We start from the raw sequence: 13,925 nt of genomic DNA on the forward strand, positions 1-13,925 counted from the left end.
AAAACAGAGAAGTGAAAGGCAGTCCTTTCTCTAAGGAGGTAAAAGAAAAGCAATTACCCGCCAGGGAATCGAACCCCGGTCTCCCGCGTGACAGGCAGGGATACTTGTTACTTTATTAACAAGGAAGACATTGCCCTCTCCGACCCCCGGCATTGTGTCCCGACCCAGCGTGCTGGAAGGCGACGCGTGCTGTGATTCCTTTACGACGCAGAAATGACAACCAAGGAACCGAGAGATCATTTCAGCATTTCGCGCCTGAACGGAAAACACAAACGACCAACTCGGAATGACTTGCTTTTGTCGCTTTTCAAAGCGTTCTTTGTGCACGACGACTGCGCCGCCTAGCAGATACAAATGGGTTGTACAACTTTGAACTAGCAAATGGAAGAGGGCTAAGCCCCCTCTCTTTTAGCCCAGGTTCGATCTGTCTCCCAGAATCACCAGGGCGCACGCACACACACACACCCATGCCGTTGAAGTGCTCTGCTTCATTTCTAAGGGCAACTGAACATTCACTCCTACCCCGAGAACAGAAAAGACAGCGTCTGCAGCAACAACAGCTCAGGTCTCTGCACAGGAGCTAAGCTGCCCCCATCTCCTCTGCTCTGCGGCTCCTGCGGAGCGGAGTCCTGCCTGGAGCCGTGTTTGCAGGCGGCGGCTCCCCGCGCTCTGTCTGTGCGTCGTGTCCAAGAGCTCCTGGGAGCTCCTGCGCAGGTCGTTTGCGCAGGTGGTGGAAGCCGGCCGGCAGAAACCGGTCTCAAGACAAAGGGAGAGAGGTGAGAACAAAGAACCCGCACCTCCCCCGCAGAGAACCTAAACTGCCGAGGCCACACCCCCAGCCGCACCAGTGCCACAAGATGGCCGCCAGGACGACGGACAAAATGGCTGACCGGAGGAAGGGCCCTATAACTCCCAGCAAGAAGGGAAAGAGAAAGCGGGAGAAGAGATGCAGGGCGGATCCACCTTCGGAAGGACAAAAAGAAAAGAGTGTTAAGGGAGAACCATTTCCTCGTTCTAGAGGAAACTGAACTTTCTTCCCCCGAGGCCCAGGAACAACCGGAGGAGGCAGCCCAGGAAGAGGTAACCCCCTCCCCCGAGGCCCAGGAACAACAGGAAGAGGCAGCCCAGGAAGTGGAGCCCCCCTCCCCCAAGGCCCAGGAGCAACTGGAGGTCCCCGAAACTCCTGGAGAAAGGGAAGAAAAAAGCCTTCCCGAAGCGGTGGCAGAGAGTATCCTCGAGGAAGACGAGGATTACTTTGAAGCCGCCCTGGAGCCGGGACTGATGGTAGGGCTGGACCTGTCCAGCATGTTTACCTTTCAGTCCCCAGCGAGACCTGGAGGGAGCCCAGCATATTCCCCCCAGGACCCGAACGAGAGGAGTTACATCTAGGCTAAACAGTGCCCAGATGTAGACTCCCAAGTTTTCCACTGTAAGCACAAAGAGAGGAGGTTCAACTTTCACTTGTTTAATCATGATTGTGAAACTTACCTTTCTTACAACTAAAGTGAGAGGGCTAATAGACCCGTTGAAAAGACGGGGAGTCTTTCATGATCTGGCCTCAAAGTCTTTCTCAGTTTGTTTCTTACAGGAGGTCCACCTGAAGGATGAAAGCGACAAGCTGACATTCACCAGGGAATGGACGAAGGGAAAATCATGCTGGAGCGTAGGAGGGGTTAACTCTTCCGGAGTGGGAATCCTCCTCGGAAACCCAGAGATGATGCTGGTTTCCTCCTTCTCCGTGGTGCAGGGCCGGATCCTGGTCGCAGACATCGACTGGAGGGGGCAGAAGTTGAGAGCGATTAACGTCTATGCTCCGACGGAACCCTCTATCTGGAAGGAAGTGTTTGCTGACCTGGCCAGCTGCTGCACCACCAACAGACAGGTGGTGCTCGGCGGGGACTTCAACGTTGACCGGGAGAAGGGGAGCGACGCTAGCTCGGCAGAGTCGCTACTCAAGCAATTCTCCCTGGTAGACGGCTTCAGACGGTGCCGCCCTAACGACGCCGGAACGACTTGGAAAAACTCCCGGGGAGTGTGCAGCCGCCTGGACTACATCTTCCTGCACACGACCTGCTCCCTGGAGTCGGTGACGGTGTCCCCAGCGTGGTATTCCGACCACGAGCGCTTGACAGTGGTGGCCAACACCAGCCTGCCAGCATTCGGTCGTGGGTACTGGATGCTGAACCGGGTGATACTGGAGGAAGATGACTTCAGGGCACTGTTCAGTAAAGACTACTCAAGCTGGGTCGACATGACGGACGGCTACAGCTCCGTGGTGGAATGGTGGGAGTCCATGAAGGACAGGACCCGAACGCTGGCACAGACGTACTGCAGACGGAAGGCGTCCAGGGAGAGGAAGGAAGCTGCGTGACTCCCGAAACAACTAGAGGAGGAGTACAGCTCGGCTAACAGGGGAGGAGCCTTCAATTCAGCCCCGGCATGGGACGTGAAGGAAAGGCTCCGCAAGCTGCACACCGAGAAAGAAAGCCAAGGCTTTCCTGGTCAAGGCACAAAGGGAGCATTATGAAAATAATAAAACCTGTTCCTCTTATTTCTTCAATCAGGTCCGTGGAGCCCAGAAAAAGTGGGTGATCTACAGCCTGAGACGGGGAGATGGAGAGGAAGTGCTGGACGAGAGTGACAAGGTAGAAGCGACCACCACTTTCTACAAGGAGCTCTTTTCAGAAAAGCAGACAGAGGTGGAGGCAGGTGATGCTTTTCTGGAGGGGCTGAAGGCACGAGTACCGGAGGAGGTGAGGGAGGACTTGGAGGGTCCGATCGCGGCCGAGGAGCTGAAGGCGGTGCTCTTGTCCATGGAGAATGGCAAGGTGCCAGGGCCGGACGGACTCCCCAAGGAATTCTACACCTGCTTCTGGGACACCCTGGCGGCAGATCTGGTGGAAGTGGTGCAGGAGATCTTCCGCCGGTGGAAACTCGGAAACACCATGAGGAAGGGCGTCATCTCCCTGCTCTTCAAGGGAGTAGATGCCGCCGACCTCAAAAACTGGAGGCCGATCATGATGTTCTGCATGGACGTAAAGATCCTGTCCAAGCTTCTGACCGCCAGACTGAGAACCGCCCTCCCCCACATCATCCACAGCGACCAGACGTGTGGGGGTGGAAGGGCGATCTGTCAGCTGGAACCTCCAGCTGACCAGAGACGCTAGCGCCTGGGGCGAGGACCGGAATATGCCCTTGATGGTGGTCAGCCTGGACCAGGAGAAAGCCTTCGACAGAGTGAACCACAGCTATCTGTTCAGGGTGCTGGAACGCTTCGGTTTCGGAGAGAGTTTCAGCCTCTGGATTAAGATACTGTACTCTGACATAGGCAGCAGAGTCAACGTGAACGGAAACCTGGGGGATTTCATTCCCCAGGAATCCAGAGTATGACAAGACTGCCCCCTTTCCCCCCTTCTCTATGTTCTTTTCACAGAGCCCCTAGCAGAGGCGGTGAGACGGGACCCTGTCATCAACCGCCTGGAGATACCGGGAGGCGCAGGGTAAACCCTGAAGATCTTCCAGTACGCCGACGACACAACGCTGTTCCTGAGGTCGGACAGGGGGTTGAGAAGGGCCCTGCAGGTCATGGAGCAATACTCCAGAGCCTCGGGGTCGAAACTCAACCGCCGAAAGAGCAAACTGAAGTTCTTCAGGCCCTGGAAGCACAGGACGACGGCCCCAGAGGGTCTCGAGCTCTGCACGGAGCCTCTCAAAATACTGGGGGTTTCCTTCCAGACCCAGGACAACGAGACCATCAACTGGACCGAGAGGATCACCAAGGTGAATGCGATTCTGGGTCTGTGGAAAACGCGGTCGCTGTCCTACACAGGGAAAGTGATAGTGTTGAAAGCAGACATCCTGCCGGCTTTGGTTTACCTGGCGGTGGTGTACCCGCTGCCGGCCAGACTCAGACGAGCGCTGCAAGGGATGATCTTCGGCTTCGTCTGGGGCGGCAGGTACGAGTACATCACGAGGAACCGGATGTGTCAGCAGGTCGAGGAAGGGGGTCGAGATGTCCCACATTTCCCCCTGAAACTCGACTGCATCTTCTACTGCAACTTCTGTCGGGCGCTGCGGGAGCCCATCGGCCACAAGTACCAGTACTTTGTCAGGCTGTGGCTCTCCGTCCCGATGATGCACTTGGTCCAGTGGTCAAACACTGGGCTCAAGACAGAGAGGCAACCGGAGTTCTACAATCCGCGCTGTCAAGTGGAGCAGGAGGTACGAGGCCACGAGACAGCCAGAGCTCTGCACCAACCACAGAGCCCTGTACAAAGAGGTGAGGGGGCATTTGGTCGCTGACGAAAGGCTGCAGGTTCCCAGACAAGTCTGGGAAAGGACACAGCCCAAAGAACTTGACAACCAACTGAAGGACCTCAACTGGATGGCCGTACACAAGAGACTGGCTACCAGAGAGGTCCTCTACAGACACTCGATCTCCAGGAATCCGCATTGCCCCTGGGACACGTGTTTCGTCGAGGAGACTCAGGAGCACGTGTTCTGGAGCTGCCCCTTCGCCAAGGCGGTGTTGGGCACAGAATGGACAACATTATGCAACTCCTGGGAACGGGTGTGGTGCTCAGTTACCAGTATATTCTGCTGGGGGCTGGCACCCACTAGACTGGACAAGGGGACACAGGACCTGTGGGGGCTGCTGCTGTCCCTCACAAAACAAGGACTGTGGAAGGTGAGGAACACTCTCATCCGGCACAACATAAAGTGGGGGGCGAGGGAGCTGGAGGAGAGGATCCTGGCGAACCTCAGGAGGAGGACGAAGCACCACGTTGCCAAATGGGGTTTTCCCACGGCGAGGGAGCGCTGGAAAGGACTTTGGGATAAACAGGGATTAAAGGACAATAGCGAGTGGTAGGTTTGGAGGGGCTCTCTTAATTGCGCAAATCCGCCCCCACTTGCAAAGATTGATAATCAATCTCCGTTACGCCGTTGTTTTTTATTACATGGAGTGTTAATATGTGTGAGATGTTTCTTTTGAGATGTTTTTTTTGTGGAATAAAGTATATTTTGTAGAACAAAAAAAATCTTATTACAAGGTTTACAAGTTATCTGTTGAACTACATTCTAATAGGTGTGGTCTCATTCCAGGTCATTTGTTTACGTTTTTGTTTCTGGAGCAACTGTTAGATGAAATGTGCTAATATGTAACCTAACTCCAGTGTGAATAACTAGAAGAGGGGAGCAGCTCCATTCCAGACCAAGGGAGCTTTGAGATTGGCTGGGCCAGATCTCTCATTTGCATATCTGATTTGGAAATGTAACACTAAACCCCCTCCTTGCATGGATTTAACTTGCACCCAAGAGTCCCCTACTGTGTATTGCTACTTATTTTTTATGATAAGTGGTGATTACCAGTTGACAGGTTTTATTTGTTGAATTATAAATGGTTTTGTATTATCACCCTGAATGGCCTGTACTCAAGGTTTGGTAGGGTATGTGTTTTCATTTCATTTACCAAATGGAATTTTTGCTCTTTTAGTATTTGTTTAGAAGGCTTTCTGAAGTCAGAAAGCCCATTTATTTGGTGAAAAAATATTCTGTATTAATATTAATATTTCTCATACAACATAAATAGGGTCTTTTAGGAATAAAAAGATCTAGCACTTGGAAATCTTAATAAAGCTATGTGCTTCCATACACTCGAACAGTTTTGATTCCTAATATTTGACCTTAGGTGTGGGAACGGGTCTTTTTTGCCATTTGATTTCCAATTGATCAGCACAGTATAGAAAATAGACCCATAAAGCAACGTCAGCAGTGACAAATGTGCAAAAAGTGATCACTTGTTTTCGCCCGCTTTCAAACTGAAACCCTTTGGTGTGTTAAGAGAATGTGATAACCACTACACTGCGCAAGGTGGGAATGGGTGACTTGCAGAGAGTGTTGAACTTCGAGAAAGGACTTCTCTCAGGAATATATTTCCACTTTCTGAAAAGGAGATTTTCTCCATTTCTATAGTCTGACTTCCTCTTTTGCTAGAGAGCTGTAGAATGTGGAGTCACCTATCCAGCTCTGGGAACAGTGTGTAGATAACAAGTTTGTAACTGCCGGATGAGCACAGTAAATTAATACAGCAGAATAAACACACTGTGAGTATTTGAAGGAAATTAACAATCTTTTACGTCTCGCCATGTTCAATGCTGCTGTCATTTCTGTAATATTGTGATTATCACGTTCATCACACATGCGCAAGATCCCCTGTTTGAAAGCGGGCAGAAACAGGTGTCTTTTTATCTTCTCACATTTTGCACTTCTGCCAGCGTTTTATGGATCTCGTTTTGTCTTATTGCAAGAATTCGAATTTCCTGTGTCATTCATGATCACATCAAACAGCCAGCAGATCATGTCACCTTTCAGATAGTCATTCTTTTGCTTCCTAAATTTCCTAGAGACAGGTCTTTTCAGCAGAACTGACAAACGTGGCAAAGCAACCTGATAAGACCAGGTCCTAGAAGTCACTACTCAGTCAGTTACTACTGCCGAAATGCAAGCCCTTCCTCCAGCCTGAAGAAGTTGATCCTACATTACTCATGAAGAAGATGTATCTACCAAACCTCAGGGAGCTGGGCTGGATCACTCCCCTTCTGAATGACGTTGCAGTAACACTCTACCACTCCTCTTCGTGCACTCATGCTGGAACTTTGGGAGGCTACTGCAGACAGCAGAGGTTGGATCATACACAGAGGTTGAAATAGCTCAGCTGAGAAGCCTTAGACTGATGCTCTAAAGGTCCCTGGTTCAATGGCATTTTGGTTTTGGCATTTTGTTTCGTTGTGCCATTTGTTCCTCTCTGCAATGCCCTGTGTCCAAAGTCACACTTCCCTTTCTCAGCCTGAATCCCAAACTAGAGTCTTTGTGTCCTTGAGTCCCTCTTTTACCGACACTGATGAAGTACAGAAATAACTTAACATGTTTTGCACTCCTTATGGTGTTTTATGGTGGGACCTGTATTTCTCTATGAATTTCCTTAGTGACAGCCCATTTGTTTTCAATATATTTCTGGTGAAGTTATTACATCGGTCTCCCCTGGTGGCTTGTTTTCATATCCCACTTCTGACAATGACTTTTCTTATGTCACTTTGATGGGAGTAAAATTGGAAAAAAAACTAAAATGTGTGTAGTTGTTTCCATATCAAACCTGTCTTCCATTTTATACAGTATTCCACAGGAGTGAATCAATTCCTTGTTTAATTTTGCAAATGACCCTGCTGTCAAAAAAACTAAATTCCCATGTAGCCAAGGAGTTGCTGAAAAGCAACTTCACTTTGATGTTTTGTGTTGTTATAACTAATTCATCTCCTTTTAAAAAAATAGATTTCTGTAGAAGAAAGGTGTCTCACACTACAGTTTAAATTGTAAACAGGTCATAGAAAAAGCTCCTTAACTCCCTGTCAGGAATCAAACCCCACTCTCCTGTATGACAGGCAGGGATTCTCACCATGGTTAAATTGCAACCGTAATAATATTGACAACATTAATAAATGCATATATAATTGAAATTGAAAACATATCTAACACAGATATCTTTTCTGGTTATATACCACAATGCATTGCTGATATTTGTTGTTTGGCATTTAGGTTAAATACTGTCATGTTTTTCTCAGAAATCATCTTTTGATGTGTAAGTATAAATAATGATAATACTATTTGAATACATACAGGTCTTAATATTATTTTGATTAAAAATAGAACGTTAATAAGCAATAAATGGCATATAAAATAGTGTGAAGGTGAAGATCACACAAAATCAACTACAAATGTGAGAATTTTACATTTTTAGGATTATAAATTGCATGTAGCACATTAGCAACACTACAGTAATGCTAATATAACAATAGTGTAAAAAAAATCCTGACCTAATTCCTTACAAATGCTGATACAAAATGTGAATGATTTCAGAGTTTCGGGTATTGGGTCTCCTGATAGAGATCAGAGATGAACTGAGGCATGTGGGAAAGTGTACAGAACTGGTGAACTCCCAATTCCACATCAAGAGGCTGAGCACAATGGAAGAGTCCTGTACACACAAGTGATTCCTTGACAACATGGACAATCAAAACCTACTGGTATGATATTATATTCTCTCTGTGGTGTAGAAAATATTCACTACTAGTATTCTAGGTTACAGATAGGTCATTATATGACAGCTTACATCTGATTAATAGGATCCAAGGATCCATCTCTGGCATACATTCTTATTTTTAGTTTATAATGTATAATCTTGCTAATCTTTTAATGCCAAAATAAAGTGTTTTATAAAAAGCTTCATGTTCTAAGAAATTACTACAACTTTTGAACTTTGAAATATGGCCACTTTGTATTCTAGGACTTAGCAAATACTGCAGAAAAGTGGAGTTAAAATGTGAAAATGTGTAATGGGTATGTCTGATTAGTTGATTAGTGAAGATCCAGTAGTAAAAATAGCTTCTAATATTATTTCTAATATAATATTATTTCCAGATAAACCAACTTTGGAGAGTAGGCAACTCTTTGAAAGTGACGTTAAGGTATTGCTTATAGAAAGCGTGTTAAGGTATTGCTTATAGATTTTTTAAATGTTTTTACATTACATTTTTACTTTGATCAAGTTAAAATATCCACAAAATTTAGCTTAAAGATACCTTGTTAACCACTGAATTTGCAAGGTGTAAAACTGCTAAATTGTCTTTTAAAATATAAGGATTACAGTAGTACATTTGATACTAAATATTTGAGTAAATAAACGTTGAGTGAAAACTCGCTTGAGAAATGTCTAAGCTCAGTCATAATTTGGTTTTCAGACTTAAGACAAATTAACTGATGATGGAATTCAACTTCGGTGGCACAAACCAGAAAGATCAAAGACAAAAGAGGTGCCTGGGAGACAAATCTTTTTAGAGCAATTAAAGGTACTCTTATTCTATGTTGTACTTTCAAACTTTGGGTACTCTTTAATTAGGACAGACTATTGCTCAATTACTATGATGCAAGCTAAACTTGACAATCTTTGACAATTATTATTAAATGAGCATTATACAAATGTGCGTTGATATTTTTAATATGTACCTTAATTGTAATATATATAAACACAATTGCTTTGATATGGATGTTCATTTGAAGGATTTGAGGAAACTATCAAGGATTGCAGAACAACCAAAGATACATTTGGGCATCTGCTATTGGTAAAGATGAAAAGTGTGAAGCTTGCATACACACGAGAGAAAAATCAGTTTTAATGTACTTCATTAAACTGATGGTAATTATCAATCGTGCATAAGAAATACATAGCAGAGGATGGTTTCGATCCATCGACCTCTGGGTTATGGGCCTAGCACGCTTCCGCTGCGCCACTCTGCTGATAGCTGTCATAGTGTGATTCAACACAACTGCTCTATCTTTGCTTTCTAAAAGTGCGCCCGAGATGAAAAGTCTAAACGGTAAACGCAGACGTCACTTTGAGCACTTGGTCTTTTATAGTACGAATCATCACACGCTGCTCTACATGGGCGTGTCTTCAAGATCGTTGAGAACCAAACCTTCTGCTTTCCGAGGCAACTGATTCTTTCGTTGTTAATTCACAAATCTTCAATGAGAATCAGTGAAACGAAAACCAAACACATGTACACACTCGCGTCCTAGCCTGAAAGAAAACTGATGGAAGCATTTGAGGAATAACAAGTCTGAACAGCTCCAGTCTATCAACTGCTCTACAAAGTGATCGCTACTTCCACACCCAGTTTATAACACTGAAAATGATTCAGGAAGCACAGCAAAGTTCTAAAAGCAGTGGTTGAAAAGCGTCTAGATACATAAAATGACAACTTCTCAAAAGTAAAATCTTCAGCTTTTAAATATTGTCATCCATATATTTTCGTTTTTCTCTTTTTTACATAACACGCTTTCGAGAAATAGACTGTCTGGTAATGAAGGCTGCATTAGAAAATGTGTATCTAAATTAAAATCGGGTTTATGACTTCTGCGTTTTTCAGCTTTCTTAGCACTTGGGTCTCGATTCAGATATTGCAATGAAAGCAACAGGGGAGTAAGTTTTCCTTTTCTAAATCAAAGGTGATCTGCTCACAAGGAAGTATAAAAACTTCAGCGTTTACTTTTTGAAGACGGCAAATTGTCGAAACACTATTGCTTCATAAGCTAATAAGTAAGGTTTCTGAGCACGCATTGTATTACTAATGCTGTTATTAATTAAAAAAAGCTTAAATTCACATAATGGAATTTGGACGGCTCAAAGTAGTCTATTCTTTGTACAACTTAATTGTCTGTCCTTTTGTTATTGTAACGGATTCGGGTTCTAGCTAGCAAGACCTGGGTTCGAGCCAATACAGTGAGGCACGAAGTAGGGTGGGAGCGGCAAGGGCACAAGCCCTAGAACCCGAATCCGTTACAATAACAAAAGGACAGACAATGAAATATGGGCTATTTCGAAGTCGCAAATGTGAGAGATAAAGTCAAAATTCTGAGTTTTTAGGTCGCAATTCTATGATTCTAAGTCACAATTCTGAGATACCATAGTGCGTTTTTTTTACTCCCTGGCGGAAACGGGCTTCCGTAGGTTCTCAGTGCTGCGAAGCAAAAGCAATCTCTGGAAAATCAGACAAATTATTATCAGATCATGTCAAAAGCTGATCAGTATTTCTTTACTGGAAAACAAAGAAATGCTTGTAATACACATTTTAATCTGACATGCAATTACACATGAAAAATAGTAAAATTATTTTCATTGCGGTACATGTTGATAGAACAGCCCCCTCGATATAAGAAAGTGTACTCTGTCTGACAGCGAGTTTAACACACTGTCCTCGGAAATTAGAAACTAATTGAACAATAAATTAATCTGAGCAACGTGTGGGTGATTTAATTCTGTCGAAATTGCGTGGAACTCCTCCGCTGAGCTCAGATACACACGGGAAAGTGTTCAGGCGGCTTCACGGAGTCCCACCTCAGACTGGAAGCAGGTTCTAATTAGACACTGAGAACAATCCAGGTCTCTGTATGTAATTGATTGTGTTGATTGAGCGGTAGTGTGACCATGTGTGTGGTAGCATTGTCCTGCCAGTATAAAAACCTAGTCACCGCGTTCACATTTTATGCTCTCTTGCTTCAACAGAGTTTGGTGGTTTATTTGTTTTACTTCTGTAGCAGTTAAGCGGGACGTTAATTTGGCGATGCGCTCGTTTCTCTTTATGCTGTGCCTGTGTGCAGGGGCTGGGCTCCCCGCACTGATCTCCGCCGGGCCGGCTGGCTGGGACTCTCGGGAATTAGCGCTCCAGGCCGACCTCCCGGCTCTCGAAGACGCAGCCCAGTCGGAGGACTTGAGCCTGGCAGATGCGCCCTCCGAAGATCTGTCTGCAAGCGAGAACGACTCCCAGTCCTTGGCTCCCGACTGCCGCCGCCTTCCCGTGTCCAGAGACGCGTACTCGCCCTACTTCAACAAGGAGAAGATGAAGCCCGAAGCCGGCAGACGCCCCTTACCCGCCTACATCAAGAGCGTCCTGTTTCCTCCCCAGCGAGGGCGGCAGCCGGCTCGCCCGGCCATCGGGGGCACCAGAGGAGCGGCTGTGTGGTGCGACTCCAGCAGGATGTACGTGAGGGTCAGTCGGCTCCTGTTCGGCTTCAGCTGTCGGCCATCGGAGGTGACCTTGGGCAACTGCAGCGTCAGCCGAACCACACGCTGTTACTTCTACTTCATCTACAGGCTTCACGAGTGCGGTACCGAGCGATCGGTAAGCGGGTCTTCATCTACATGCAGTGTATCGATGTGAGCTGTAGGGCCAGTGTCGGGGTTGCCTTTCCTGGGAATACCCCTTCCTCTGTGACATGCAGGTTGTCCAGGGCCGCCTGGTGTACTCCAACACTCTCCGCTATGCCCCGCCCTCCTCCAGTGCGCCTGTGCATCGCTTCATTCCCTTCTTGTGCCGGTCAAGTGCTCCTACAACAGGTAGGCAGGGCTCTGCCGCTGCTGAGAAGCTGCTGGGAAAGTGTCCAGAAGCCCCTCATCCCCTCTGTCCTGCAGGTTCCACTACTCCTACAAGGTTGGATATGTCCCCACGTGGGCCAGGAGAAGGACCTTCTTCAAGGACCTGAAAAACAAGCACAGCTTTGTCCTGCTCACCACCAACTGTAAGCTCCTTGAGTGAGTAGCTCCTCCTGCCAGCAGGGGGTGTTGTGTGCAGGTGCAATGCTGCCTCTCTCTCTCTCTCTCCAGCCCCCTGGGTCCGGCTCTCTCCTAAGGATGAGTACTTCCTGGGTCAGCCCATATACTTCCAGGCCACTGCCTACTTTGCCACAGCGGAGCAGAGGCTGTACATCCACTCGTGTTACGTAACGGAGAAACCAGACCAGCACTCGCAGCCCCGTTTCCCTGTGATCGACAACTTGGGGTATGGCCCCTTCTGGGAGGAGAGGTGGGCAGGAGCCCCGAGAGCCTGCAGGGGTTCATCCTTGTCCTTGTCCCCAGGTGCATGGTGGACAGCAAGGCAGATGGCTGCCTGTCCAGGTTTGTCCTCTCCAAGCAGAAGGATGTGCTCCGCTTCACAATTGATGCCTTCCTCTTCCAGAAGAAGCTGTCCAGGAAGGTACTGCTCTCAAAGGCTGCTCAGCCTTCTTGCTCTACTGATCCATGGTCTGCTTTTCCGTCCATGATCTAGATGTGAACCAGACTGTGGCAGCTGGAGTGCCTAGAGCTGCCAGCTTGCCTTCACTGATGGCAGAAGGTCCTTCTCTGTCCCTCTATTGGCCTTGATCCCTTAGTGCTGTGACCTTCCCTCTTGCAGCATGAAGTGACTGAGCTGTACATGCACTGTGTCATGGCTGTGGCTCCTGCTAATGCAACAGCAGGGACCAAGTCCTGCACCTAAAACAGGGAGGCTAAGAGGTACTTCTGCAAGGAGCCTGCTGAGGGTGCTCTGGGACATACCTCCTCTCCTCCAGGTGGGAGGAGCCGTATGGTGACCATGAGGTCTGTGCCTGCTGTGAGTCCAGGTGTGCTGGCAGCCGGAATGAAGGTGGGTCTGGTTCTCTATCCCTTGTGGATGCATCTCTGCCCAAGAGACAACCATGCTTGGACAACTGAGGAATGATCCCATGCTGGACAAAGGGACTGTTTAGATAAGTAGACTGTGGATCTCTGGGTATAGCAGATCCCTCACTCCTGGGTGCTGCTTGTCCACAGGTACCAGGAGCCTGGTGACCAGCAGTCGGGTGGCTGTGGCACCAGTAGAAGCTCCTCTGGATGTGGAAGCTGACTGGACTGAGGATGAGGAGGGAGACCCTCAGAGCTCCAGTGAGGATGTGGAGGGAACAGAGGACTTTGGAGATGTTGGCCAGTGGACAGTTAGGGTCTGGCAGGAGGAGCTCCTGTAGGGGTGGGTGTCCTGCAGTTCAGCTGGATTGTTCTCCTTCTTCCTCCCCAGGTGCCTGAATGAAGGCTCCAGCCTGGCCCTTGTGACTCTCCTGCCTCCACTTGCCTTGTAATGGCAACATCTCAATAAAGCTGTGAAAGACCCTTCTGCCTGCCCTTGTTTCTTTGTGGTTTATAGGTTTGAATGGGGTGGAGGAATTCAAGGGAAGTGAGACCCATTAATCAATGGAAGTATTTGTGGGGGTTCCCCTTTCAAGAATGCTTCCCGTATTGCTGCCAATGAGGACTGAAAATGGCTGGAGTAATAAAGCGTTGTAGTGGGGGAAGATGGCCGCACTATTCCTTGGGCAGGGCATTGTGACTTTTTTTTTACTGTGAGAGAGACGGAGGTGTTCAATATACTGGAAATCCTTCTGTTTCCGAGATGGGTAGTGCTTATGGAGTGTGAGTTGCTACTGTAGTGCCTAGTAAGAGTGAGATCTGGTGTCCTATTCTAGGCTGCACAAACTGACTAAAAGAAACGCAAGGAAGGAATTGTCAACAGGGGCTTGGT

The 13,925-nt window shown here is 47.5% G+C and overlaps 2 protein-coding genes and 1 non-coding gene across 3 annotated transcripts in view; 2 read left to right on the forward strand and 1 right to left on the reverse strand.

Moving 5' to 3' along the window:
• The window catches only part of LOC148666183 (antigen WC1.1-like), a 648,305-nt gene that overhangs the window by 89,808 nt on the left and 544,572 nt on the right, over positions 1-13,925 (reverse strand). The gene's annotated exons all lie outside the window — the stretch shown is intronic.
• Positions 2,946-12,145, forward strand: LOC148666190 (uncharacterized). Its single transcript, XM_088632903.1, has 6 exons — positions 2,946-3,162; positions 3,434-3,450; positions 3,736-3,796; positions 11,275-11,735; positions 11,836-11,950; positions 12,138-12,145. Exons 1-6 carry the CDS (start codon positions 2,946-2,948, stop codon positions 12,143-12,145), a joined length of 879 nt encoding a protein of 292 aa, XP_088489029.1.
• On the forward strand, positions 5,475-5,532 carry LOC148666191 (U7 small nuclear RNA). Its single transcript, XR_015938989.1, has one exon. It is a non-coding gene; the product is annotated as a U7 small nuclear RNA (small nuclear RNA).

Source organism: Lepisosteus platostomus, chromosome 5 (genome assembly GCF_059453375.1).
Source record: "Lepisosteus platostomus isolate fLepPlt1 chromosome 5, fLepPlt1.hap1, whole genome shotgun sequence".
NCBI classification, from domain to species: Eukaryota; Metazoa; Chordata; class Actinopteri; order Semionotiformes; family Lepisosteidae; genus Lepisosteus; species Lepisosteus platostomus.

Bases quoted from the DNA above. Each gene is read 5' to 3' on its own strand.
- LOC148666190 (XM_088632903.1), top strand. From the start codon at position 2,946: ATGAGGAAGGGCGTCATCTCCCTGCTCTTCAAGGGAGTAGATGCCGCC. The intron at 3,797-11,274 runs GTCTGTGGAAAA...CTCGGGAATTAG, and splicing joins CAAGGTGAATGCGATTCTGG to CGCTCCAGGCCGACCTCCCG. The intron at 11,736-11,835 runs GTAAGCGGGTCT...TGTGACATGCAG, and splicing joins AGTGCGGTACCGAGCGATCG to GTTGTCCAGGGCCGCCTGGT.